The 27,679-nt window shown below is 37.6% G+C and overlaps 1 protein-coding gene across 3 annotated transcripts in view; it reads left to right on the top strand.

Annotated features, from left to right (window-relative positions):
* The window catches only part of ccdc93 (coiled-coil domain containing 93), a 57,694-nt gene that overhangs the window by 12,874 nt on the left and 17,141 nt on the right, over positions 1-27,679 (top strand). For 2 of the 3 annotated variants that reach the window (XM_041201163.1, XM_041201165.1), the window contains exons 6-18: positions 858-914; positions 2,804-2,904; positions 7,564-7,581; positions 9,856-9,892; positions 10,365-10,454; positions 11,588-11,638; positions 14,404-14,490; positions 17,193-17,309; positions 19,191-19,253; positions 20,421-20,494; positions 22,470-22,551; positions 23,786-23,860; positions 26,701-26,772. In XM_041201163.1, the coding sequence (XP_041057097.1) occupies positions 858-914; positions 2,804-2,904; positions 7,564-7,581; positions 9,856-9,892; positions 10,365-10,454; positions 11,588-11,638; positions 14,404-14,490; positions 17,193-17,309; positions 19,191-19,253; positions 20,421-20,494; positions 22,470-22,551; positions 23,786-23,860; positions 26,701-26,772 (924 nt within the window). The remainder of the gene's footprint in view (positions 1-857; positions 915-2,803; positions 2,905-7,563; positions 7,582-9,855; positions 9,893-10,364; positions 10,455-11,587; positions 11,639-14,403; positions 14,491-17,192; positions 17,310-19,190; positions 19,254-20,420; positions 20,495-22,469; positions 22,552-23,785; positions 23,861-26,700; positions 26,773-27,679) is intronic. The other variant, XM_041201164.1, reaches the window with a different exon arrangement.

The raw sequence follows: 27,679 nt of genomic DNA, 5'->3' as shown, positions 1-27,679 counted from the left end.
ACTAATCACTTAAGTCATTTGGGAGTACAGAACTTGGAGTATTGCTGAAAAAGAGACGCACTTTTCATTTTGCATTCATCAGGACAGATGAAGAATGCTAAATTCAAAGGAAACAACAATTTATACTGCCATCCAATCAGCAGCTTTTTCTCATTCAGTAAAAATTGTTGCTCCCTTTGAAATTTGGCATTCATGCATCTGTCCTGATGAATTCAAGACAAAAAAGCTTCGGTCTTTTTTTCAGCAATATTATTTTCTTTTGTAGGCAGCTGATACTTTGAACTGCAGAGAGGTACGTTCCCATTTTACACTTATCACACATCATGGAAATACAGTCCTTATAGCAAACTGTTGCTTCCAATGGATTCCCTTTCCCCATTTTACCAAGTAGTAACTTTGAGTGACCATCTCGAGGCACTTTCCTCAGTTTTCAGGGAGTTTCTTAAATCTACCACCAGCACTAAAACCTGTTTCAATGAGTATTCTTCCCCCTGTCCATGCCAGGACAAATCTCTGGAATTCTTATTGGCGCAGGACCCATCTGACTAGAGACCACCTTCCCCCTCTCATCTGGTTGTGGTAGTTCAGAAAGCCAAAACAGCCTCTTCTCTATCCTGGCCACACAGAGCTACTGTCTGTCTGTGATATTCATTAATTTGTAGGAAGCCCGTAGCCTGATCTCAAAATGGCCTCCAAATAAAAAGAGGCAGAGAAACACTTAACTCAGTATTTTGATAGTGAAGTTTTGACTTGCTTGTATCATTAGAAATAATTAGTGAACATTTTTCAAATATCAGGGCTAAAATTACTGTATTTTTCAATAAATTAAATGTATTTTCAATTCCTATTTGTAATAGGATGATGATTTCAAGCAACGGAAAGGCAAAGCTATGAAAGCAGTTGTAGAAGTTTCTGTGAGTAAAGATTGCTAAGAGAGCAGTTGTTTACTGTCATCATTTTTCACTTCCAATTCCAGTACTCTAATAAAAATGTAGTATGCAGCCAACATAGTTAACATATTTCTCTTTTGAATTTTGAAATTCATTCCTCTGTTTAAATTTATATTTGATTATTGTCACCAAAGCTTTTTTGATTTGAAATGTGAGCAGAATGTTGCCTAACTGTGCCAGTATAAAACAACTGTACATTTCTGTACTTTTTTCAGTTGCTATTTGTGTACCTGTTTATCTTTTGCATGACTTGCATTCATATCTTTAGAGATTAGTTGATCACCCACTGAGTCTTGTTGAATCATGACCAAGTGCATTATTCAGATCAGGCAAGGTTATTTGCACTAAGGTTGGGGAGGGAAGAGGAGAGGGTATATCATTGTGAAGTGGGGGTAGGCAGAGAGTAATAGGGTTTCAGTCAATCACTTACATTTTATTGAGCTTGCTTTTTTGCAAAGAGAGCAGGGCAATATAGTTGGATCTCTTGATGATGGTGTGGAGGCAGTTAAGAGAGGAAGCAAGGGAGCTAAAATAAGTGAGCATCAGGTGATTTGTTCATGTATTTTAGCCAAAAAAAATTGCCATGCCATTGAAACTTAGTGTAAATTCACCTGATGTCCAAAAACATGTCAAACACTTTATTCTCAAATAACCTTAAACTGGAGACATTCAAGTCGAGCATAGTTAAGGAGTGTAGGATAATTTAATTTGAAAAAGAAGCAGGAGGATAGGCAGTTGAGAAGGTAGAGGAAGAGTGATTGGCAGCAAATGGAGTGGAAAAGTAGAAAGATGAGGATGGAAATAGACCGGAGATTTTTCTGGAATGTTCCAGCTGAATGGGGAGATAATCGCATCTAGAATCTTAAATTAGACTAACTGTATTTATATTACTTAGTTACTGACGATTCAGCATTAAAATACCTGCTCTAAAGGCAAAGTTTGATTTACTGTTCCTTAAAATGGGCACTGGCCCAACCTATTGTATGGTTTTCAATGAAAGAACATTTTGTCCCGGAGACTTTACCCAATTTAACCTCCTAACGTACAATGTGAACTTTTTCTCTGCCTTCTAAAGTGAACCTCCAACATAATAAAACCATAAAGTGCATGTTATTCAGTTTACTTTCTGTAGCATGCTTTTTTCATAGAATACTTGACAGATTCTTTGACACTTTCAATTCTATTCCTAACTACAATTTTAATCTAGCACTCTCTTTAATCAGCGCTGTATTACAAATTGCTGCAGTTTCAGTACAGGATACTATCTTGTACATCAACATCTGAGCATTGCTTTTGACATTGAATTACCTAAGAAAATTAGTTTGAAATTTTAAAAAGGAGTGATTAAAAGAAGTACACATTATTTTAAGATATGTCTCTATGAAAATTACAGTGCTAACCTTTGTTGTATCTGACCCTAAGATAAGCTTCCGACCACATATCCGCGCCATAACTTAGATTGCCTCCTTCCACCTACGTATCATTTCCTGACTCTATCCTCACCCAGTTTATCTGCTGAATCCTCATTTGTACATTTGTTACCTCTAGATTTGACTTTTTCACTGCATTCCTGGCGTACCTCCCATCTTCCACCCTCCATAAGTTTAAGATTGAACAATCCATTGCCCGTGTCCAGTTCCAGTGACTTTTGTTTGAACAATATCTTGATTTTAAAATTCTTATCCTTCTTTGGCCAAATGTTTGGTCATCCAGCCTAATATGTCTCTGTCTCACTACTTTTTTGATGAAACTCCTGTGAAGTGCCTTGAGACATTTACTATGTTGAAGGCGTAGCATATTGTTAAGAGTTGACTGCATGTTCACTTGAATTTTGAATTCTTTCACTTTCAAAGGATGTTTATAAACCACAACGCAAGTACAAACGGTTGGTTGCAGCAGGAGAGTTGGTAGATGAAGAATCTAGAGTCCATTCTACCCTTTTAGAATTTGGCCGGTAAGTTGAGTATAAAGCATCCTAACTTTAAGTGTTTAATGGCAGGTAATCTGTTTATACAGTACTTTTTTTTAGGCAGTTTGATATACTGGCAGTTAATTTCTATTCTACATTTAGAATAGTTGCAACTCCAGGTTATCCAAATTACATTGAGGGCAAGATATGATGTCCAATGTGACTATCTAATTAAGCCTTTTCTAAATGGTGCTATCAAGCCTAATAATACATATTGATATCTTTTTTGATTGTATCTTTTACATATAATTACTCAACTGTCATTTTATGAACAGTTTGTTATATCCATTATGGATTCCACCTATCTGGTAAGTTCAATGTATTTCATTAATATGAACATGATGCTAGATATCCCAAGGGCTAAAGGAAGCCTTCTGAGGGCAGTGCATTGCTATTTTATTTAATGGAACCCTATATTAATAAAGTTGGATAAAAGCATTGCTGTGTAAGTGTGAAGCTATCAAATCATTGTTTCACTCCACTCCTTGATAGAGGAGATACATGTGACCAAAATCCTGTTTGGTTTGGAGTTACCAGAATGTATAACTGTTCACAGGTGCAACAGACAAAAAAAGGGCATCTCTGCTTCAGCAGTCAGAAAAAGTAGTGAGGTCAGTCTGTTTCCAGAGCTAGAAAATGGCTCAAAAAAAAACAAATGTTCATTTATATGGTGTCACAACCTAAGTGCGATAAAACTCTTGACAGGCAATAACTAGTATTTACTAACTGTAGTTACTTTTGTTACATAATTATATACAGCAACCAATTTGCAAAGCACAATTCCATATACAACAAATTTGTCTCCCACAAGAAAAAGCCACATTTTTCAGAACACATTAAGTAATAAATCAAGCCATAGCCCGTTGGGCATCCTCATTCCCATGGGTGCAGTAAACTTTGCCACGTTATACTGAGCACCTTTCTGCATTTATTGTTTGGCCTGTTTTATGCTGTACTCCTTTGGGGAGCTAATTGTCACTCAGTTACATGAGATGAAAATGAAGCAAAACAATATGCTTGGCCTTGCAGATCTTATTTTTCAGTCATGGTTTGAAGATGCCATTGCCTTGAAGGAAAAATCTGTACTTTCATTTGGAATGACATATACTGTATCCAAAACTGGAACCATCTAGTTGATAAACCTATCACTGAAAGCGTGACTGGATCCTTTAGTTAGTTCCTACAAGGAATCTACTATTAGAGCTCATTAAACAAAATGGGACTGCAGCTTTTGGTCCCATCTTCAGTATATTCTGGAGAATCTCCTCGTATCATTCAGCTTTTGGTTTAAACCTAGTTCTATTTGGGATTAATATTTCAGTCTTTCATAGCCCACTTGCAGTTGGATTGTTAGATCACCTTTAGCTGTTGTTCCATTGTGTACAAGCTATTTGGAAGTTGTACCCACTTCACTTCTTGTGTGTTCCCACTTGGCAACTTGAGTTCTTAAGGTTATTTTACTACTGCAAAAATGTTTGTGACATTTGCAAACTCTGGGCACTTTTTATGGATCAGCAGTATTATGTTTGATATGGGTAGGCTTTGGGTCTATCTTGGAGCTTTTATACCAAATCTCACTTCCTAGTTTTATTTGGGTCAAAAAAAATTCTTCTTATTTAATGCTATTCACATTAATGTTTCAGTTAAGATTGATTACATAGATGCACAGAGCCCTAATTATCTCCTTTTACATAGAGAAATTTAGGACCTCTAGACAATCGCCACACTTCATGTGGTGCAAAATCACGTGTGACAGTGGATAGTTGAAGATTGGGAGTAGTGACATAGTGACTATTTTACTGGACTAATAATCCAATCCTGGACTGATATCTGAAACATGAGTTCCTATCCCATGCCAGTAGGGAAATTTAGTTATCTTTTAATAAATCCAGAATAGAAAGCTGGTATAAATAATGGTGGCCATGTGACTCTTGGATTGTTGGGAAAGCCCACCTGGTTCACTTCCCCTTTCAGGGGAAGAAGTCTATCATCCTTATTCAATATGGCCTATTTGTAATTTCATGCCCTCAGCAATGTGTTTGACTCTTAATTGCCCCCTGAAATGGCCTAGAAAACTACTGAGTTGTCAAGAATGTGACTTATCATCACCCTCTCTAGAGCAGTTGGGGGTGGGTAATTAAATGCTGGTCTTGTCAGCAACCCCCACATCCAAAAAATCCAGGATAGCTTGTTGAAAAAATTGAATCTTCCGAGCCCTTTTGGAGACATGGGTTAAGAAAAATTGACCTGAGGTGTGTCAGGCCTTTCCACCAAGTTCCCACCTTCAGGAAATTTTCTCTGAGGTGGGCTCCCTGCAACAGTAGTTGCTTAACCATCCCTAACAGAGAGCCAGTCAAGGTAGGTAAAAGGGCAGTTTATCCATAATTGTGCGCAACAGTGCAGTCTTGGAAAGTGTCTATGCTGCCATTACAGAGCCCCAAGACTGAAGCAGGCACTCCTGCAGCTAAAAGCATTCATATGGAGGAGCTGCTCCTCCACACTGATGGCCCTAACAGCTCTGGGCCTTCATTTTTATTAAACCCTCAGCCATTAAACAGCACTTCCAATTTGAGGCACCCTCACCCCTCTGCATTAGTATTGCCCCCCTCACTGAGTGAGAGTGCCAGTTGATCCTCTGTTGCCCATGTCCTCCCCCGTCATCCTTTTTCTTTCATGGGGTATGGGTGTTGCTGGCAAGGCTAGCATTTGTAGTCCATCTCTAATTGCCCCTGATCTGAGTGGCTATTTCAGAGCTCAGTTAAGAGTCAACCACATTGCTGTAGGTCTGGAGTCACATGTAGGCCAGACCAGGTAAGGATGGCAGTTTTCCTGTGCTAAAGGACAATAGTGACCCAGATTGGTTTCTTTTTGTAACAAGCAATGATAGTTTCATGGTCACTATTACTGTGATTAGATTTCAATTCCAGATTTATTAAGTGAATTCAAACTCTCTCTCTACCAGGGTGGATTTGAACTCTCATCCCCAGAGCATTGACCTTAGTGTCTGGATTACTTATCCAGTGACATTTCCACTGTGCCACCATCTCCCCTTAACTGGATGGCGAATGCAGAGGTGGCCACTTAATTTGCTGCCTCCTGTAAGATCATGATGATAAAAGTGGAAGTATAACCAAAATGTCAGGGATGCCTGGAAGGTGAATCAATGAGGGATGCAAAGCTATTTTGGTGAGACTTTACTAATGCAAAAAAAGCTTAAGGCATATGCTACAGACACCTGTGCAGCATTAGTAGGAAGAGGTTTTCTCTGTGAAGATATAGGAAGGGTATGTATATAGCACCTTCAGTACAGTTTTCAACCTCTATCCTTTTGAGTAAGTTTGTTTCTTTGGTATTGTGAGGCCATCCCATTACATTTTAGATTGAGGCTGCAAATCCTTTTGAGTTCAGAACTTGTAATAGATGGAGATTACTTTCATCCCATTTGTTATTGATTGTGTTTATACATATATCCCAGAAATGCAAGCTTTTTCAACTTAGTTTATCATCTGTTTAGTTACTATGGTTTTGCCTCATTGCCTCAGATTTGATTGATTTGTATTCGTTTTGACTTTGTGTGGTAATAACAAAAATTTGCTCCAAACAAAATGTTACCAAAAGCAAAACATGCTGGAAATACTCTGGTCAGACTGCATCTGTGGAGAGAACAGAGAAATTAAAGTTTCATGTATAGAGTATTTATTAAAATTGTTTTGTTTTTTGGGGAGCATATACAATGTTCAATGCAATATACTTTAAGCTTGTACACATTTAAGAATTGACTTTAAGAAAAGTTGTCCACTATAAAACATGCATCTAGTATTTGATTTTAAACTTCAGATTTGTCCAAGAGTTTTAAATTAAAATTGGAGATGTCTGAATAAATCTAAATACTTAACCATTTATTAAATTGAGATGCATATGAACTGATAAAATAAGATTTATAAAACATTTCAACAAACAATCTTTTAGAAGGAGGTTGAAAATTAATCTCAGCTGGGGAACTACAGTTTTGTTCACAGAATCTGAACAAGTCAGGTTTGGGAGTACAAGGTCTGAGTGGAATTAGTGGCACCTTTTGTCAATTGAAAAATTTGAGATTCAAATTATTTAAATTTTATTTTGTGCTATTTAAATAAATTTGACATGTTTACTACTGCACTTTGCCTCTCCTTTTGATTAGTGAAAATGCGATGGAGCTGAACAAATCAGAATCTCCTTTATGGAAATTACTTCTCTTGCTGCCAAGTCTATCATAGTGCAAGGTGTGATTGCTTTCCAACTTGTAACAAAATGACTACATGGTTAACTCTGAGGGAAGAGATGTGATCCCTTAACTGCACCTAAACTTGTGACTAAATTGTAATGTTACATACTTTGAAAATGGCTAACATACACCAGTTGTCAGTTAATGTTTTTTACAAGATAGAATGATTGTAGCATTTACTTTATACTGTAATTTATCTCCACACCTTTAGTAGGTATTTTCTTTCCTTGCCACTGCTCTTTTTGTTTGTATTTCAATACTAATTTTAATGGCTATCAAATCTTTCAATTGCTTACAATTTATTCTTCCTGCTTTATGTTAAAACTTTTATTCTTTTCTCACTACTTTTGTTGTTTTCTTACATTCTTCATTTTCATTAGCTTTCCTGATTCCCTCATGTGAGTATTTAGTCTTAATTTTCATTTCAAAGCAATCTTTCGCACAACTTTAAAAAGCTAGTACATGTTTTTAAAACTTTGCACTTCATTATTGATACCTGAATTTAGTATTGTTGGTTTCTTAATTGATAAATCTACAACAGCTAACATTTATGTAGCACCTTTAACTTGGGAAAATGGAGATGCTTTACAGGAGTTAAATCAGACAAAAATTGACACGAATCAAAAGATATATCAGGGCGATTAGCAAAAACTTGGTCAGAGTTGGGCTTTAAGGAGTATTTTAAAATGAGAAACAGAAGAAATTTCTTGATTTAGGTTCTGGATGGCAGAAGATATGGCTGTTTGGTGGAGTAAGGGATGCGCAAAAGAGATTACAGCTGGAAGAACAGAGTTCTTGAAGGGTTGTAGGTTTGGACGAATTTACAAGAATTGGGTCATGAGAACTTTAAAATCAAGGCATCGTGGACTTGGAACTAACATAAATTAGCAAGCATGCGGTTAATGAGTGATCAGAACTTGGTTGAATTAGGATATTAGCAGGAGAGTTTTGGATAAGCTCAAACTTGATGAGGGTGGATGAAGGGAAATTGACCAGGAGAGCATTTGAATAATCAAGCCTGGTGATAACAAAAACTTGGATGAGGGTATCGGCAGCAGGCGTGCTGAGACATGGATGGAGACTGGTGATAATACAGAGATGGAAATAGGGGGTCTTTATGCTGAACAGGGTACGGGGCTACAAGCTCCACTCAGTTAACTAAGATACCAATGTTGTGAACAATCCATTCAGCTTGAGACAGTGGCCAGAGAGCAGAATGGAGCCTGTGGCAAGAGAAAAAAGTTGTGGTCAAGGCTAAAGACATTGGCTTTGTTATTTCCAATTTTTTTTTTTCATTAGATGAAGTTATGGCTTATCCAGGATCAGATGTCGGCAAGCAGACTTGACGGTACATAAGCAGTGAAAGAGTGAAAGGTTTGAATGTGCTGGTGGTGAGGTAGAGCAAGGTGCTATCCACATACATGTGGAACCTGAAGCCATATATTTGGATGATGTCTTTGAATGGCAGCAAGTAACAGAAATAGAAGTCGGGGATAGATTTTGGACTCACTAGGCAAAGGGCTCTGAAGATAATTCATTGCAGCAGATTCCTTAGCTGCCACTGGGTAGGTGAGTGGAACCAGGCAGAGCAGTCTTACTCCGCTGTAGCAAAGGAAGGCATTGGAGGAGAATGGCATGGCCTATTCATGTCAAAGGCTGCAGAGAGGTTGAGAAGGTTCAGTGCACCATGGTCATGTCCACAAAGGAATGCTGTTTATGACTCTTAATCAGGACTGTGGTGGGGATGAAAACATTTTTTTCATTTAAACTATTACAATGTTTTGTTCAATTTGAAAACAGATTCAAATAATAAAGCTGTATCCAGACAAAGAAATCTTAAATTCCAAAATTAATACTATTAGCAAAAAACATTAAGGTTTTTACAACAGTTCTGCAGTACTTAAGTAGATTTTGAGATGTCATCTGGGGATGTAGGGAATGTATTTACTTAGCAAAGATGGAACATACCATATTGTAGTTAAGAAATTCAAATAGATTTCTAACTCTTAACACCAGTTATAAGTTTCTAATTGAAATAATTTGTCTTTATGCAATATGTGCTAGTCTTAAACTAGTACTCAGTGCGATGTATAGCAACAGTCCTGGGATACCTTTGACACTTGAATACTGCACTGTGCTGCCAATGAACTCGGCTGAGATTTTTGGTGTATACATGTCTCTGTACATGCACAGAGCTCTGCTTGCTGGCTAGTTAAATTGTAGTTGAAATACATTAAATGCATTGAAAATTTTAATTCACTGGACCACTGAAAAACCTATTAACCTTGACCTTAGTGGATCAAGTCATAGTACAGCTGTTGTAAATATTTCACTTGATTCGATAGTTGCTTTGGTTCTCTTGCACACTCATTCCATAGATTGCTTTGCAAAGCCAATAATGATGGTATTGTCAGTGGTTGATTAGCTTCAAATATTACAAGTCTATCCTGCTTATTATTACTGCTTGAAATTAATCATGCTTAAAAGTTGTTTTCAAATAATGGAATAGCTGGGCACTGCATATGATGGCACTTGATTGTTGGATATGATCCACATTGGTTCCAAAGCTGGTGTATTATATATATGATGCAAGCAAATTAATAAAGATACTTTTGATCATTTGAAGAATGTCCTTATTCAGTACTGATCTGTTTTTCTCCCTCTTTCTCCAGTAAGTATGGTTTAAGCAGACAGTCGAAAACTGAAAAGGTAAGAATTAAATTTGAACAAACTCATTTATTCAAAAGATTTAATTTTACCTTTTGAGATTTTTCCTTTTTTGTTTGCTTTGCTCAACATAAACAATTAAGCTGAGCTTATGTTGGTTAAAATGTTGAGTTTAGTTCAACAAATCATACATTCCCACAGTAAGAGGTATTTAAAAGGTATTTTTCTATTTCTTCCCGCTGCCACCCAATTTTGGGGGTCGTGATCAGGAGAATAGCAGGAATTGAGAATGGTGCTAGTTTGTGATAATTCCTTTTGGCTTTTGAAGTGTAGTCATTTTTCTAAGTTGCCAACTATTTGTATCCTTAATTCATGTGTCAGTCAAATGTGCCATCGAAGGATCTTATTGCAGTCTTTTACTGATATAACCAGATTCTAATCTTTTTCTCTGCTGGTGTCACTTTGAGGCGATGCATCACTTATTTGCACAATAATTTTCTATTATGTTTTACAGAGTGAAGACAAAAAAGGTGCCCTGGGAACTGGACTGGCAACTGGGGCGACTGACATATCTGAGGAAGATGATTTGCAGGCCGTTGAAGAGGTACATTATTGTGCATACTGTCTTTGTAATGAGAAATGTCTTGAAGCAATTGCCTTTTCATCTTTCCCTCATGGCTTGTATAATTCTTCAGCTTATATACTAATTAAAATCCGGGAACCACAAATAAAATTTAAAACCATGTTTTTTAATTTGCATACAATTCACATTGTAGATACTGGGTTTTGCTTAAAAAAAATAGTACTTTTCAAACCTCTGGAACCGTGAAATTCAAATAGGATAAACCATGAAATAAATACAAGTGCATACTAGACTGAGTTGTCCGGACTTTGAGGGCCAGACTGTCTGCACCCTTGACTTAGAAAATTAGAATTGTGTTAGCCGAATGTTAATGTCCTTTAGCTGATTAAACCTGATTTAATGTCAGCAAGTAACTGGATAATTTGTATTGGGTAAATTGCACGAGAATTGAAATGTCACATGCACCAAAACGGTGGCTAACTTCACATCACCCTAATATTGTCAATAGAAAAGGAAAGGGAAAAATCTAGAAGACTAATTAATTAAAATTCAAAGTTGAAAAATTCATAGAAGAAAATTAACTGAATTTTGACTTTTCAAACATAGCCATGTCCTGGGAACTCTCTGGTTCCATTATGAGGGTTTTATTGGCGGGAATCCAGCAGGAAATAGAAGTTCAATCCAAGCTGACAACAGCTCTGGCTGTCCAGGCCCAGGAAAACAACTCAAAACTTCAGATGTGCATTTGCCCATCTTTTATTTTGAAAGGGTTTTTGCACGATTTTTGATTTGTTTGGGATGTGAGTATTGCTGGCAAGACTAACGTATATTGCTTATCCCAATTGTTCAAGTTTGATTTAGAGTGATTTACTAGGCCACTTCAGAAATCAAGTACATTTGATATCGAAGTGGAGCCATTAAGTAAAGATGTTAGATGAACTACTTGAGAATTGTGGACCTGAATAGTCAACAAATTGAATCATATACAAATGGAACAAATCTTATTTTTGAGAATATTATCAAACATGAGATTAATTTCCAAACAAATCATTTGCTTTTAACATAGTTGTAGCAGTTAGAGAAGTAGTTGAGGCTCAAGTTCTTAACAGATAATTAAAGATTTAAAATTTTGATTTCCATTTGTTTGATTGCAGCTTCGCATTAAAAAGCTGATGACTGGAATGGCTGTGATGGCAACTGAAGAGGTAATTAATTTTAAATGTTAAAAGGCCATATACAAATGTATACATAATGCACAATGTGAGATTAAGTTAGGGATACTTTTTTTTAAACATTGATCCTCGACTTCTTTGTCATTTGTTTCATCTGATTTTTACTAATAAGCTGCAAGAAGGAAACTATTATTGTTTCTAAAAATTAAGTGTAACATACAAGCCAGAGCTTTGGGATCTAAATGGAATTTCTATACCATATCTATAATTAACAAGATTTAAAATTATCTATTTTCTTCCTTGACAAGGTGGATGCTGAAAGAAGGTTCCCCCTTGTGGGAGAGACTAGAACTAGGGGACACTGTTTAAAAATAAGGGGTCTTGCATTTAAGATTGAAATGAGAATTATTTTCGCCCAGAGGGTCATGAGTCTTTGGAACACACTTCCTGGAGAGCAGTGGAGGCAGGGTCATTGAATATTTTTAAGGTAGAGGTTGACAGATTCTTGACTAACAAGGGAGTTAAAGGTTATTTTGGAGGGGTGGGGTAGGTGGAATGTAGTTTTGAGACCACAATCAGATCAGTCATGGTCTTATTGAATGACAGAGTAGGCTCGAGGTGCTGATGTCCTCCTCTTAATTTGTATGTTGTATAGCTGAGTTTTTGCAGAAACTTGGATGTTTTTATTGCTCTCAAAGCAGTGCTGTTCTGAATTTTATATGAAATGCTGCAAGTAATGTACTAGAGTTTGAAGTATTGGAATAGTGTGTAGACATATTTGAAATGCTGTTGTTTATTTATGGACTCATTCACAGGCAAGTTTTCCCAATACTATTACGCCTGTCAGGTTTTGGAAACAGTTCACATTCCTGTCAAAGTGACAGCAAGAGAAAACACATTTAACAAAGCAAAGTGATATTCTCTGTTCTCTTAGTACCCACCAAAGAAAGTTTAAGTTGGCTTTTATTTGCTTCTCCTCTTTGTAGCAGTGATTCAAAGTACATCATTAATTCAATCCATTTGTTGTAATATTTCAAGATAGGATTCAAGAAAAAATAAACATTTTTAAATCTATGTTGGGCAGATTTACAGTTGTGTACGTTTTGTTTTCTGGAACTCTCTTCCTCATTTTATATATTGTATCTCACATCTTGCTTTTTGTGATCATGAAACCATTGAGGTGTATAGGAAGTTGCTGAATTGGAGTCCAGTCAGGACCCTATAAATCTGCTCCGTACATTTTTTAGCAATTGAGATACACTTAATCTGTCTGCAACAATCGAAAATATCATTGATAGTAAACTAAGCCTGTGACTTCTCTTGTTGAACCAGATAGTTTTTGCCCTCAGCACCCTATATGACTCAAGTTGAGATTCCAGCCCATTCTCTTGCCATCACAAAAACTATCTGCTTCTACACCTATAACTGTGATTTACCTCAACCCATATGGTGATAAAACCTTTGCTTGTGCTTTTGTGCAGACTTGAGTACTTCAAATACCCTGCTTGCTGACTTCTCACATTCCACTCTCAAACTCCAGCTCATCAAAATACTGCAGCCTAAATCTACGCTGAATGTTTCAGCCTGCCTCACTGACCTATGTTGGCAACAATCCTTCACTTCAAATTTAGTATCTTATACTTGTGTTAACATTTAATGTCTTCGCCCATCCCTTTCTCTCAAATACACTCTTGAAATATGGGTATTGCTCATCCCTATTTGGTCTTGAAGTTTGTGGTTGGCTGACTTGAAATACAATGACTTACTAGGTCATTTCAGAGGGCAGTTAAGATTCAGAAACATTGGCATGGCACAAGAGTCACGAGTAGGCTAAACCAAGGATGGTAGGCTTCCTTTCATAAACCATATTACTGAAGTATTAAATATTTATAATTACTATTTCATGGTTACTTCTAGTGGTACCAGATGTGCTTTAAACTTCAGATTCTCAAACTGCCATTTGAGTTCTTGTTCTCTGGATTACTAATCCATTGCCATAACCACTCCTAATCTTTATAATGCATTAGAGCCACCACCTTCAAGATTAGGAGAGCTAATAAATTTGTTTGTGTGCAGTTTGTCTCCTATTTTCCCCCACTTCTGAAATTCTTTGGGATGTTTCTTTATATTAAAGACGCTTTATAAATTTAAGTATTTGTTTAATTCTTTGTAGTTTCCTTTCATAAATTGTATCATTGATTACATCCTTGAAAGGTTTGACAAGTGTTCCAGAAAACTTAAGTGCAGGGATTTTTTTTTTAAAATAATTCTTCAAATGTATAGTGCCATAACCCAAGTGTGATAGGAATAACATAACCGAGTGCAATCCTATCCACTAAATCAGAACCTTAGTTTCCATTCTGCCACACCATTTCTTCCTCCCTTGCCAAAGGAAAAAATTCAGTTGTCTGTATCCACAGAGCCAAGAAAGCAATGTCATTAATAAATAAGTGTTAAATATCAGGGAAGACCTGTCCAGCATGACTGAGCACTCACTTTGCCCCTGTCAGGATATTCTTTATTAAACTAATACATTTGCCCTAGAAACTGGTATAAGATGTGTATCCCTTTGCTCATCCTGGCAGTGTAATAGTGTGTTAATCGTAAAAGCACAGTTCATGCTTAAATGTAGCCCAGTGGCACCAAATGGCATGGAGCAATACTTGCTAATTCACAAATCACCAGTAGATGTTGCATTGTCAAATACTGAAGTTGAAACTGATTTTATCATTCTAACTTTTCAATCTTTGCAGCCCATGGCTTGTTGCTTGCATTTACTTCATATCTTTGACTTTCAGGGAAAACTGACTGCCAGTACAGTGGGTCACATTGTGGGATTACAGTCAGAAGAAATTAAACAGATTGCATCAGAGTATGCTGAAAAGGTAAGGTACCTTATCCTAAGGGGATTTCAATGCATTTCTCAGCCATTAAATTACTGTTCTCGTATAGGCAATTTGCACTCATCGAGGTGCTACAAATAGCAAATTTAAATAAATGGAGAGTTTTTTTTAATGGAGGCGTTGTTGGGTCAGGATACTGGCAGAATACTGCTAGTTAATGTCATGAGATCTTTATATCTGCGTGTACAAACACATGGGGATTTGGCTTAATATATAATCTGAAAGACTGAATTTGAGAATGCAATATCTCCACTACTGCACTTGAAAAATAAAGCTTGCATTTTAAAAATGTTGGAGCATGTAATCTAGCAAGATTTTGTTACTTCATTTAAGGATTTGGAAGAGACCAAATTAATTCCAATGTTGTACTGGGTTAAGCACTTGGGGCATGCAAGTTGATTAATATGACTCGAAGAGTGGGCTGGATTTGATGATTGGACAATTGAAAGGTCCTAAGTGAAATGTGTTTTGGGAGTCTCGACTGAGTTTCTAGTAGCTGAATCCATGTTGATTTTGCTTGATATGTCATGCTAGGAGAATTGTTAAGGTGGAAAATAAAAACATCACATTTGTGCATTAGGTAGTTTCTTCATTTGGTAAATTATTGCTTAGGACAGTGTTGTACAAGAAATTCTCCCTTTACTCCCACACATATCTGCACTAACACACATCAGAGTGATGCAATTTTTAAGTCCTACAGTGCAAAGTTTTCAAGTTAAACTTTTCCCAACATGGGTAAGAGGCATAATTTTTCTTTTCTCTGCCTGTCCCTTGATTGCAGTCATGTGCAAACTGTTCAGCTGGCCTACACTCTTGACCACATGTACCTTTGGAGAGGTACTGCGATTAAAGAAAATGGGGTTGGGGGCTAGAAGGGTGAGTGGGATGAGGGTGGCATGCAATGGGAATAATCCAATTTGGATTTTGCTCTTCTAGGGGTATTTATCTGCATAGTTCTGGACCTTCGCAAACACCAACAACCTGTATTTATATCGTAGCTTGAACGTACTAAAATGTCACAAGGCGTTCACAAGCATTGCCAAGACAAAAGCTACCACAGAGCTACATCAGATACTGGGGGAGATGCCTAAAAGCGTGGCCAGAACTAAGTTTTAAGAGGCATCTTAAACAAGAAACGAGAGGCAAAGCAGTGGAGATGTTTAGGGCCTTGGTAACTCGAGGCATGGCCACCAATAGTCAAGTGATTTAAAATTGGGATTCTTAAGAGACTTAGTTGGAGGAGTGCCAATATCTTTAAAGGATGTAGGGCTAGAGATGATTACAGAGATATGGGGATGGATGGGAGGCCATGAAGGATTTGAAAATGAGGATAAGAATTTTAAAATCAAGGTGTTGCTTAACTGGCAGCCAATATAGGTTAGTGAATACAAGGGAGAAGAGTGATTAGGGACTTAGTGCTGGTTACCTTTGTGCAGCAAAGCTTTGTTTGACCTCAAGTTTACAGAGGCAGAATGTCAGATGTCAGATGCTGGTCAGGAGTGGGTTTGAATAATCTAGTCTTGAGGTAACAAAAACACTGGTAGGTAAAGGAGTTTGTGGTGGGGACTGAAGACGGGGGCGAGAATTTTTCCGTCAGCGAGTTGGGGGTGGGACCCACTCGCCGACGCGGGACCTGCCCGTCCAACCTTAAGGCTGGTGGGCAGGCCAGGAACCCCAGCGGGCTTCTGATAAAACATGAAACCTCATCCACTGGCAGGATGAGGTTTCATGTCTGTTTTTAATAAATTTAATAAAGTTTTAGTCATATTTATTAATGGGACCCATCTTGTGTGACACTGTCACATGAGGGGGACATTTTAATATTTTTAATTTTTCTATTTTTGATCCTTATAAATCTCCCTGAGGTAGTACTTAGGCCCAGAGAGATGTGTGCTCTTTCACGCACATTGACAGTTGGGGAACCCCTCTTCTCCACCGCCGCTTACCCCCAGGCCCGCTGGGTGGGCCTAAAATAGTGGCAGGGCCCCTTTTGGCGCCAGCGATCAGCTGCTCCCCCCCCCCGCCCCCGCCTGCTGTTGAGCCGGTCGGGCCCGCCTGCCCATCAAGGGCAAAATTCTGCCCAGTGGCTTCGGTATTCCCACTATTTAATAGGAGGAACTTTCTGCATGTCCAGTACTGAATGTTGGGAAAGCATTCTGATAATTTAGAGACGCTGCAGCGGTGCCGTAGAGCTGGATGTTTTCACACATTTTCGAACTGTCTGTTTTTGGCTGATATTGAAAAAATAGGAGGGGCGGTGCCAAGGATGGATCCTTGGGGACGCCAGAGGTAATGCTGTGGGACTGGAAAGAAAAGTCATTCATGAGATTATGGTGCCTACTTTTTATCTGGCACATCATCTTCTGACTTTGCGAGTGTAGGATTATTACACTCACTCACTTTTGCATTCTCACATACACAGAGCTTCCCCTATTCTAAGAACCACAATATTGTACTTCTAGAAATTTAAATTTCTAAAAGACAAACTAGGTGTATAAGCAAATTAATTAATGTATAAAACCTTAATGTTAAATGGGTAGTTTCTCTTTCAGTTCCATTCTCTTAGTCACAGTCACCTCATTTGACAGTAGTTATTTCAACACAATGCTGCTCCTTTGTGACTCAGTAGCAAGCAGTGGTTGCTAGTAAGTTTTAAAGTAAAATGGCAATTTTCATGATTGCAGCAATCTGAGTTTTCAGCCGAGGACCGCCCTGAACGACTTGGAGCCGCTCAGCAACATCGAAGACAAGTTGCATCTTTGAACAAGCAAATCTTGCAACGGTCAAAGCAGTTGGAAGAGGTAAGTTTCTGGAATGAAATCCTGGTATGAAATGTTCCTGTATTTTCAAAGTATTTCTTTTTCTGTTCATAATACAAAAGTTTGCTGTCTAGTGAGCAATGAGAATTTCTGAAGCTGCTTTGGATCATAAGTTTTTAGAATTTGGATTCCTTTTTAAATTGAACAAGTGTAATCACTTTGACCAGAGGATTGTGTTGGTTTTCTATTTTCAAAGTGTATTTCTCCATAAAAATTCTGGTATTTGTGATTTTTTTTGAACATTAATATAGCCTGCAGTAGCAGGCTATAGTACAATTCAGCAACTTCTTAAATTTATATAGCGCCTTTTTAAATGTAGCAAAATCAACCAAATTGCTTTACAATTGGCAGCAGACTTGAGAAGAAATAGCATGAAAATTTGGGCAAGTAATGAAGAATTCTGTTGGAATGCTTGGGATAGGTGGTGGGTGGTTGCAGGGTATGGCAAGACAGATTTAGGGAGATTGTTTCAGATTACTCTGCGATCGCTCTTACAATGTAGGAAGGGCACAGAATGCGCAAGCAAAAACATTCTAGAAATAGGAAGCCACAAGGCTGAGGAGGTTTTTAAGATCAGGGTGAGGATTTTGAAGTTCATGCAATGAAGTATGGGAACATTTTAGAGATCAGGCAGGAAAGAGGTTGTCTTGAATAGGTTGCAGATGGAAGATGCCTGAATGAGTTGGACTTTTAAAAGCGTGGAGTTCAGGAGGCCATTGGAATAGTTGAATCAGAAGGTCACAAGGACATGAGTGAAGGTTTCAAAAAAACAAGTAGGAATAGTGGAGCCATATTTTAGAGATGGAAGTAAATGTTTTTAGTGATGGTCTTTGACTCAACTGAGCTGAACTTCAATCAGCAATTGAGATTGTACAACATGAGATTGAGTTTGTGCAGGCATCTAGGGAATTGGATTAGGGAAACAGTGACGATAAACAGGACCAAAAGTATGATTTCTCATCTCCAAATGTTGACCTGCAATAGTTCTGGCACACTCATAACTTGATTTGAAATAGGCAATACATTTGATAGTGGAATCAAAGTTTGAGGTTGTTGATAATCCTGTTGAAACTCTGTTTTCACATTTCAAAATGCCTATTACAGAAGTGCCACGCAAAAGCAAAACAAAGCTGAGACTTGAATTTTGGCTGAATATAAATTGAGGTACATTCTTATACTTTAACGTCATTGTTACCAATGGAGGCTCAGTTTGGGAAGCAAGGGTGGTCCCTGCACAAGACTTGCCATAGCTCTTAGGCAACAACCTGGATGGAGCACTAGGAAGCTATGGCAAGATTGTGATGATAAAGAGAAATCTGGTTTTAGGAACCATTGATGCAGAGGTGGAAGAGATTGCAGAGAGTTCCAGGTAGACGCAATGGAAGGAATGGGCCAGTATCTGGCAGATATCTTTGCAGACAACGGTAATGTAATACGGTAATGTAATACATTTGTGTACAATCGAAGGCTGCTGAGTAAAATGCTATGGAATTGTACTGCATAATTCATTGCAGTTTAATGACCAGTGCAGTCAAGCTGTAATGAAACTTTTAATAGGGGATTGTGTGTTGGGGTGTGTTGCCAGGACAATTAGGTTGTTAAACTAATGGAAGGATTAGACAGTCCAAATGTATAGACTATTTGAGCTAGGTCAGTTAGGGTAAACCAGAGAACATGAGTATATAAAGGCACTAGGTTAGATATTAAGTACTTTTTGCGAGGGCCATTGATCTTTAAAATAAGTTGTACATGTGTTTGTTATGGACATTCAGAACTGAGTTGTTAACTCTTGGGTTAGTAACCATATGTATGACCAAATGGATGCAATGAAATTATAGTAAACTTTTTATATTCTCTTAATAGCTTCAAGTTAAATATAGTGGGATTCAGGCAACATGTGAGGAAGCAAAGAAGAAACTGGTGGAGGTAAGATTATTTCATTTTGGATGACCAGTAAATCTAGCATCTTTAAATTGTCTAAATCGTCTGTAGAATCTTGGGTGTAGTACAGCATGGATGATTGAATGCTGTACTATACTATCTATTAAGTCTCTGTCTCTTTCAAAGAACAATCCAGTTAGACCCTCTTCCTGGCTCTCCCCATATCCTGCTGTTGTTTTTCTTCAACTATTTATCAGATTGCCTTTTGAAAGCTTTTACTGAAATCCTGTTTCCACCACCCTATCAGTGCAATCCATACCTAAAACACTCGCACTGCGTTTATATATTTTAAAAGTATTTTTCCTCATGTCACTTCTGATTCTTTTGCCGATTTATCTTTAACCTGTCCTTCCTAAAATATGGTTCTCAGAATTAGATGCACTGCTCCAGCTGGAGCTGAAGTACTGTTTTATATAGGTTTAGGATAACTAACTGACTTTTGTGCATTCTTCTATTTATAAAGCCCATATACTTTATTAACAGTTTTGTTATCCTGTCCTGCCATCTTCCTAGATATGCACAATACCCATAGGCCTCTGTTCTTACAGACCTTTTAAAATTGTACTATTAGCTCGTATTGTCTCTCCTCATTCTTCCTATCAAAATGTATCACCACTCATGTATACTTATCCTTCATTCTTGAGAAGGTTAAGCCTATTTAGCCAAACAATAAAGTTAATATCTTCTGGTAACAGCTATAATTGCAAAAGCAGAGACTACAAGTGGAGAATCTCCTTGTGGGTAATCTGGTTGGTAAAGAGAGGGAAAGATAATGAATATAGGCTAATATGTTCAGTTTATTAACATTTCTGTTAGGCAAATGGAACTGTCAAGTCCGCACTGATCTGGCAATATATTACCGTATTAATGTCATATGAAATTGAAATTTAAATTGTTTTATCATTTGCATATTTGTCAGGATTTTTTTGACATTTCAAAAAATGTTAAGTTGGACAATATATTACAGGGTTTATTTAATACAAACGAAAGTAACGCTGGAAGTACTCAGCAGTCAGACAGCATCTGTGCAGACAAGGTTTCAAGTTGATGACCTTTTCTTGTTCTCTCTTCATGGATACTGCCCGAACTGAGTATTTTCATTTGTAGTATTTAGCTTTTATATCATTGTTTCATTAAGCTTTTTATTTACAGGTTGTGAATTATGGGCAGAAATTGGATAAAGAGCTGTCTACTGTTGAAACTGCAGAATCCCAAGCTGATTCTAGGTAGGTGATAGTTGCATATTTTAAGTATTCATAGATTTTGCAGAGGAACAACTAAACCTTAACTTTCCAATACAACCACAATTTTAAGTTCATGCAGCATACAGAAAAGTCTGGTGTCTGCAAGCATAAATTGTTTTCCATTTACTAAATATGAACGTAACTTTTGGGACAATGGAGCTGATAGTTAAATAAGTTGAAATAAATGTCAAAATGAGAATTGTTAAAGGTAGGAAAATAGAAAAGTGACTTGTAGATTGCAAGAGCAATTCAAGATTTTTTTGACGTTATGCATGTGATGCATGACAGGTAAGGCTGCATATGTTGGTTGCAGACAAGTGGAATTGAAATATAGATGGTTAGAAAAATAAAAGTATTTACAGGTAATGGCTAGATAAATTCCAGATCAAATAACATTTCCAATGTAATACCAATAAATTTCAGATTTTTCATTACATGGAAATGAAGACAGATGGGGCATCTGGAGCATGACCAGCATCCTAGAAAAAATGGAATCAGCACCACTAACCATTTTTAGGAGTTCTTAAGTAAGGAAGATGTGCCTGAGAGCTAGAGGATAATGACTACAAGTACAAAATGATGGCAGCAATTTCCAACCACTCAACTTGTATAGTGTGTTCCATCTTGGATTCCTCCCATAACATTTAATCATAAGGATAGAGTGAAACATGGAAAATATTTTACCTTGAGGGAGTAAATTGAATAAACTGTCTGGCTTTCTATGCCATGTTGTTTCCATGCCTGGTTGTCTTCCTATGCTTGATTTATTTGCATAGTTGTAGCAGTTCAGGAACTGATCTACAGATCATTCACTTATCTAAAAAAGCAAAGCATTCTGGATGCTGGAAATAAAAACAAACTGCTTGAAAATGCTCTGCAGCTTGGGTAGTACCTGTGGAGAGAAAAAGACTTAATATTTCAGAATGATGGCCATTCATAAGGCATCTTACTAGCTCATATTCAGTTATCTGTCTTTAATTCTCATGGGCATGAATCCTGCTCCTAAGCAGATATGTATCTTTTATTTTTAAGGTGTTCATTGATAGTTTAGCCACCTTGGTACATTTTGCTATGTTAAAGATGCTATATAAATAAAGGTTGTTATTGCCAAAGCACTCTAATGTTCCACCTCGGTCTATTTCATTTGTGCACTACTTTGTTAGGGAAAGATGAATTCTCCACTTCTAATGGGGGTCTTATTGAAGTGCCTGGGTTGCTTTTGAAGATAAGGTGACAAATGCACAGCATATTCTAAAATTGGCTTTGCCTAATGATCTGGATCGCGCTGAATAACTTGCATCAATGAGCTTCGCTGTCTTAGTGAATAGTGTAACTTCCAAAGCAAAATGTGAGAGAATACCAGGAATTATACACTAGTAATCCTAATATAGCATTTCTCCTCATTCCTGTTCTACTTTTATTTTTACACAAACTTAATAGCTTTGTCTTCTTAAATTAACTTTAGGTAGTTTTTCATTCAGATATAGACTATAGTGGTTTGTTTTGTTTCTAAGATTCACAGTTGTGATTTAAAATAAAGGAGCTGTTTTATTTTTTTCATGCTGATTTATATTTTAACCAAAAAGCAGAATACTGCAGATGCTGGAAATCTGAAATAATTGGTATTGTGAAGTGTCCTGATGAGTGCAAGACAAAAAGCTTAGATGTGTCTCTCTTTTCAGCAATACTCAAAATCTGAACTAAGAACAGAAAATGCTGGAAATTCTCAACAGGTCACGCAGTATCTGGGGAGAGAGAGAAAGAATTAACTTTTCAGGTTGATCGCCTTTCATATTTCTCATGAAAGGTTATTGACCTGAAAAGTTAATTCTGGTTCTCTGTCCATAGATGCTGCTTGACCTGCTGAATATTTCCAACATTTGCTGTTTCATTATAGTATTTTATACTACACCAGTGCAAAATACAGAAAAAAAATAAAAGCTCTGTTTCCAATTAGCATACTGGAGAAGTTGAGAGCATTGGTCACAATGAATGAAGGTCTAAAGGACCAGGAACAGCAGTTTAGGAATCATTGCAGGGTAAGTGTTTTAATTTTTTTGTTTTGTATGACTGTGTATATTTAGATTAGCGTGCTGCTGAAGTGACAAAAGCCTTAAATTGGTTTAACTGGCTGGATGATGTACCTTGGATCTTTAAAGAATTTAAAGAAGTTTACTATAAAAGCTCATCTTTATAAATTGTGTATCTTGCACTAATCCCACTGGTCCTGCTTCAGCAATGCAGGAAACATGGGATTTTTGCTCTCTTTTTTAAATCCTCTTTCTTTCTTTTCCCTCCCACCCACCCCACCAAACTTTCTTCCAGTAATAGGCAACCAGCTGCTTCAGGTCTCCAATTCTGCCCACTACCCTTCGTCCTCATCAAGCACTAAGCTTAGTTCAAATGGCTTGATGTTAACTTCTGATATTTTGTTTTAATCTGAAAATCACTTTTTGTTTTCAGACTTTGTGTCTGGATCATTTATTCTTGTAAGCAGAAAATGCTAACTTGCACAAAATTTGTATTCTATTGTTACAGAAAATTAACCTTGAACAATTTTGACAGACCAGCATACAAGAGTAATAATATCCAAAGTAATGAAATTTCAAAAAATTCAAAGGTTTAATTAAAGATATCTTGCTGCACCAATAGTTCTCTAAACTGGTGTTTTCAGTTATAAAAGTCTGACCTTTTTAATTTGCTCTATATATAACCTCAGGCATTCGTATGTTGTACATTTCTATTAAAATTAATTTGATGCCAAAAAGCCTGCAGTAAACATTTATCCTCAAACTCGTGTTCTTTTGTGAGGACCAAGAGATACTATAAGTTTGAGCAGCTTCTATAATCGTCCAATCAATCTGAACAGCCATTCCATTGCTTCAGTTGAGGTTATCTCCTCCCCTCATCATCATATGTCTTACTGGATGTGAGCCCACTATTCAGAGACTGTAGCCCCCATCTCCACACTCTAGGATTGTCTAGAGTGGAATGGAACCCATGCCTGACTCTGAGCTAGACAATATAAACTGCCTGTAAGTAATTCTTGCCAAATAACAGATGAAACGTGAAATACTGCAGAATAGATACAGGTTGCAACAGTTGCATTTTATTAACATGAATCATTTGTTTAAAATAAATAATAACGTAAATATTTTTCTAAGATGACCAGTCTAGCTATTAATGGCACAGCAATGGCTTAGTAAAAGAAAGGACTTTCAGCTTGATTGTAGGCAATTTGCATCATGTGAATTTTGAGCTGCTTGTTTTCAGGAAGAAATGGCTCGATTACAGCAGGTTATCAAAAATCTTAAGGGTGTAGCAGGGACTGAGGAAGCTGAAGAAAAGGTATGTGGCACTGTATAAGAAATGATTGTCTTGATGAATATCTTATCTGTCCTAATCTGTATAGAATTCTTGAAATGAGCCTAAAAATATGGAGACACATTGAATTCAGATTTTTCATTTTTTTCCCCTTCCTACCTTAAGTGAGTGCTGAAGTCAACATGGCCTAGAGAAGGTTGCAGCATCTTTAGTCTTTCCAAAGAACATTTTCCTTGTAGCATTTCCCCTTCAGTAGTACATAATTGAAAAAAAGTTAGTTCTGCAGAATTGTAAAATTCACAACACAGTAGGTGGCTACATGGTCATTTAATCTTCTGTGTTGCTAGTTGTTCATTTAGAATTATCTAAACTAATCCTATTCCATTTCCCTGCCTTCTCCTCACCTCGTTTTATCTTCATGCTGTCTCTGTATAGCAGAAGTCAATGTTTTAGCCTGAGTGCTTGTTTAATTTTTTTCCAATTTGTTCAGTCTTCTGCCATAACCAATAAGCTTCCATAACCAAAATATTCTCTCTCCAATATCATATTCCATATTCATTGCTTACAAATTCATTCCAAAAATTTTGCACCCAGTTTTTGAGAAGATCCAGGAAAAAGTGACCAAAGAACCTAAAATGGCTTCACTATTGCCCTCTTCCTTATTGCCAATCAATACTCTACTTACAATGTAAGTCATGTTATGCTAAAGTTTTCCCATGTTGTTTTAATGTGAGGCATAAGATAAGTAGCTATTCCACCTTCATTATAAGTAAGGTACTCCCACTGACTGGAACAGACAATAGAAAAGTAAATAATTAACTTATTTTTATAATAGGGCCTTGGATGACCTTGAGACATCCCAAGCATTTCACAGCCAGTGAGGAACTTAAATGTTATTACATAGAAACATGGCAGACAGAATGGTCCCACTAAGTGCAATATGATAAATCATAAATGGCTAGATCTATTTGTGGTATTGAATTTTTTTTATCCAGGTCACTGGCGGAGCTCCCCTATTTTTCTTTGAAATGAGCCATAGACCTTTTGCATTTACCTGAAAAGGCATGGGAATTCTTAGTTTAATGTTGCTTTAAAAAGATGAAAGTATGTAAATTATTTGCAAACATAGTTATGGAATGATACAGCACTGAGGAAGTCATTCAGATCATTTTGCCTGTGCTGGCTCTTTAAAAGAGCTATTCAATTAATCCCATTAGTCTGCATTCTCAGTGCTTCCTCCAAGTGGTGTTCAACATGGAGGAGCACTGATTCATCAGCTGAGGGGGAACAGTTGGTGGTAACCAGCAGGAGTTTTCCTTGCAAATGTTTGACCTGATGCCATGAGGATTCCCAAGGCAACTTCATCCCTACTGAGTACCACTGCTGCCATCTCTGGTGGGTTTGACCTGTCAGTAAGACAGGCCATAACCAGGGATGGTGACAGTAGTGCCTGGGGCATTGCCTGTAAGATATGATTCTGTGAGTATGACCGTCAGGTTGTTGCTTGCCTAGTCCATGGGACAGCTCTCCCAATTTTGGCACACGTCACCGAATATTAGTAAGAAGGATATTGCAGGCCGACAGTAGACTGTCGTTTCCGGTTTGTTCTTCCAGTTTCATTCCTCTTAGACTACGTAGTGTTTTGATACACTTGAGTGGCTTGCTGGAACATTTCACACGTGGGCCAGACAAGGTAAAGATGGCAGATTTCCTTCCCTGAGGGACATCACTGAACCAGATGGGTTTTTTCGACAATTGACATGGTTTTGTGGTTATCGCTAGATTAGCTTTTAATTTCAGATTTTATTAACTGAATTTAAATTCCACAAGCTGCCATGGTGGGATTTGAACCTGTATATCCGGACCATTAGCCTGGGCCTCTGGATTACTTGTCCAGTCGTATTAGCACTACACTGCTGCCTCCCCCCACATCCTTCTTATAAAATATGGTCCCTATAATTGGCCGTAATGCTCCAGCTGGGGCCTAACCAATATCTTATAAAGGTTCGGTATAAGCTATGCTTTGGTTATTAAGTGTCTCCAAAGCGGTGGGATTGGTCAACCTATGCATTCACCACTTGTGGATTTGACAGTCACAACACTGGACCAGTGATTCTCCATTATAGCCTGAAATTAATAACTTTTGATCTCCACAATTGTATTTTGGCAGATTTAACAATTGTAAGCCACACCAACTGCTTTGTTTATTTGTATTCCACTAGCAGTGCCAATATAACATTAATGAGAGAGATTAAGTTACACCATGTAAAATTTTGCTCTGAAAAACAAAATTTTACATGGTGTAATTGTAAATTTGTCTTCTCACCATAAAAAATCTTCAATCAAAAATGAGATCTTGCTGCTAATCTACCAATTCAAGGTTGTCTAATTCTCCTCAATTTGCAGGTTACTTCAAATTCCTGCTATTTCTCACTGGAGCAATCATGGAGGTCTATGCTAGTCAACTCTTCCCTCTCTCCTAGTTAAATTGTACTTCTATTACAGTCATATACTGTTCATGAACCTTTCTCCTGGCAGCCTTTTTAGTAGAGTAGCAGATTCATGTGGAGAAAAAAATTACTCGGAGGGTAGAATCCAATTCCCCAAACAAAGAATCCCTGGGATAAGTTCTACACATACTGAATGAGGATGATTTATTAGTTCTGGAAATGTGTAAATTGTTATTACAGTAATTACCTTGGTAATTAATGACATCAGTGGTCTCTTTAATTTGCTTCCAATAGTTTAGTATTTTGAATTGCAAAAAATGTTTTTTAAGGAATCTGCAGGATATGGTCTGACAGGATGATGTGTATTAAAGCTATTAAAATTTGTTTCAAACAATCTTTTAATTTTTTAACCAGGAACACAATGAATTAATAGAACAGCAGTATAAAGGAGACAAAGAAAAACTACAGAAAATACGATTGTTGTTGGTAAGTAACATTCAAGCCACACAGGTACCAGACAATGATCATCTCAACAAGTGAGAATCAAATCGCGTCGCCTTCATGCACAACGTTAATATTCATTCATGGGGTGTGGGCGTCACCAGCTAGGCCAGCAATTATTGTCCATCCCTAATTGTCCTTGAGAAGGTGGTGGTGAGCTGCCGCCTTGAGCTGCTGCAGTCCATGTAGTGTAGATACATCCCCAGTGCTGTAAGGGAGGGAGCTCCAGGATTTTGACCCAGCAACAATGAAGGAATGGCAATATATTTCCAAGTCAGGGTGGTGAGTGGCTTGGAGGGGAACTTCCAGATGGTGATGTTCCATATATCGGCATTCCTTCACTGTCACTGGGCCAAAACCCTGGAACTCCCTCTTTAACAGCACTGGGTGTACCTACACCACATGTACTGCAGCAGTTCAAGAAGGCAGCTCATCAGCACTTAAGGGCAATTAGGGGTGAGCAACAAATGCTGGCCTAGCCGCACTGCCCACATCCCATGAACAAATAAAGGAATAATAGCATTCCCATCACTGAATCCCCACCATCAACATCCTGAATGTCACCATTGGCCAGTAAATTAACTAGACCAGCCACATTAAATACTGTAGCTACAAAGGCAGGTTGGAGGTGCAAATTCTGCAACAAGTAAATCACCACCTGACTCCCCAAAACATTTCCACCATCTACAAGGCACAAGTCAGGAGTGTGATGGAAACTCTACACTTAACTGGATGAGTGCGGTTCCAAAAACACTTGCACAACTCAGCAGCATCCAGGACAAAGCAGCCCACTTGATTGGCACCCCATCTACCTTCTTAGAAATTCACTCCCTCCTCCACCAGGTAACAGCGGCTGCAGTGTGTACATCTAACTTACCAAGACTCCTTCATC

This window comes from Carcharodon carcharias, chromosome 12 (genome assembly GCF_017639515.1).
Source record: "Carcharodon carcharias isolate sCarCar2 chromosome 12, sCarCar2.pri, whole genome shotgun sequence".
Lineage (NCBI taxonomy): Eukaryota > Metazoa > Chordata > Chondrichthyes > Lamniformes > Lamnidae > Carcharodon > Carcharodon carcharias.
Note: the sequence above shows the minus strand (reverse complement) of the source record. Positions and strands in the feature narration are given on the sequence as shown.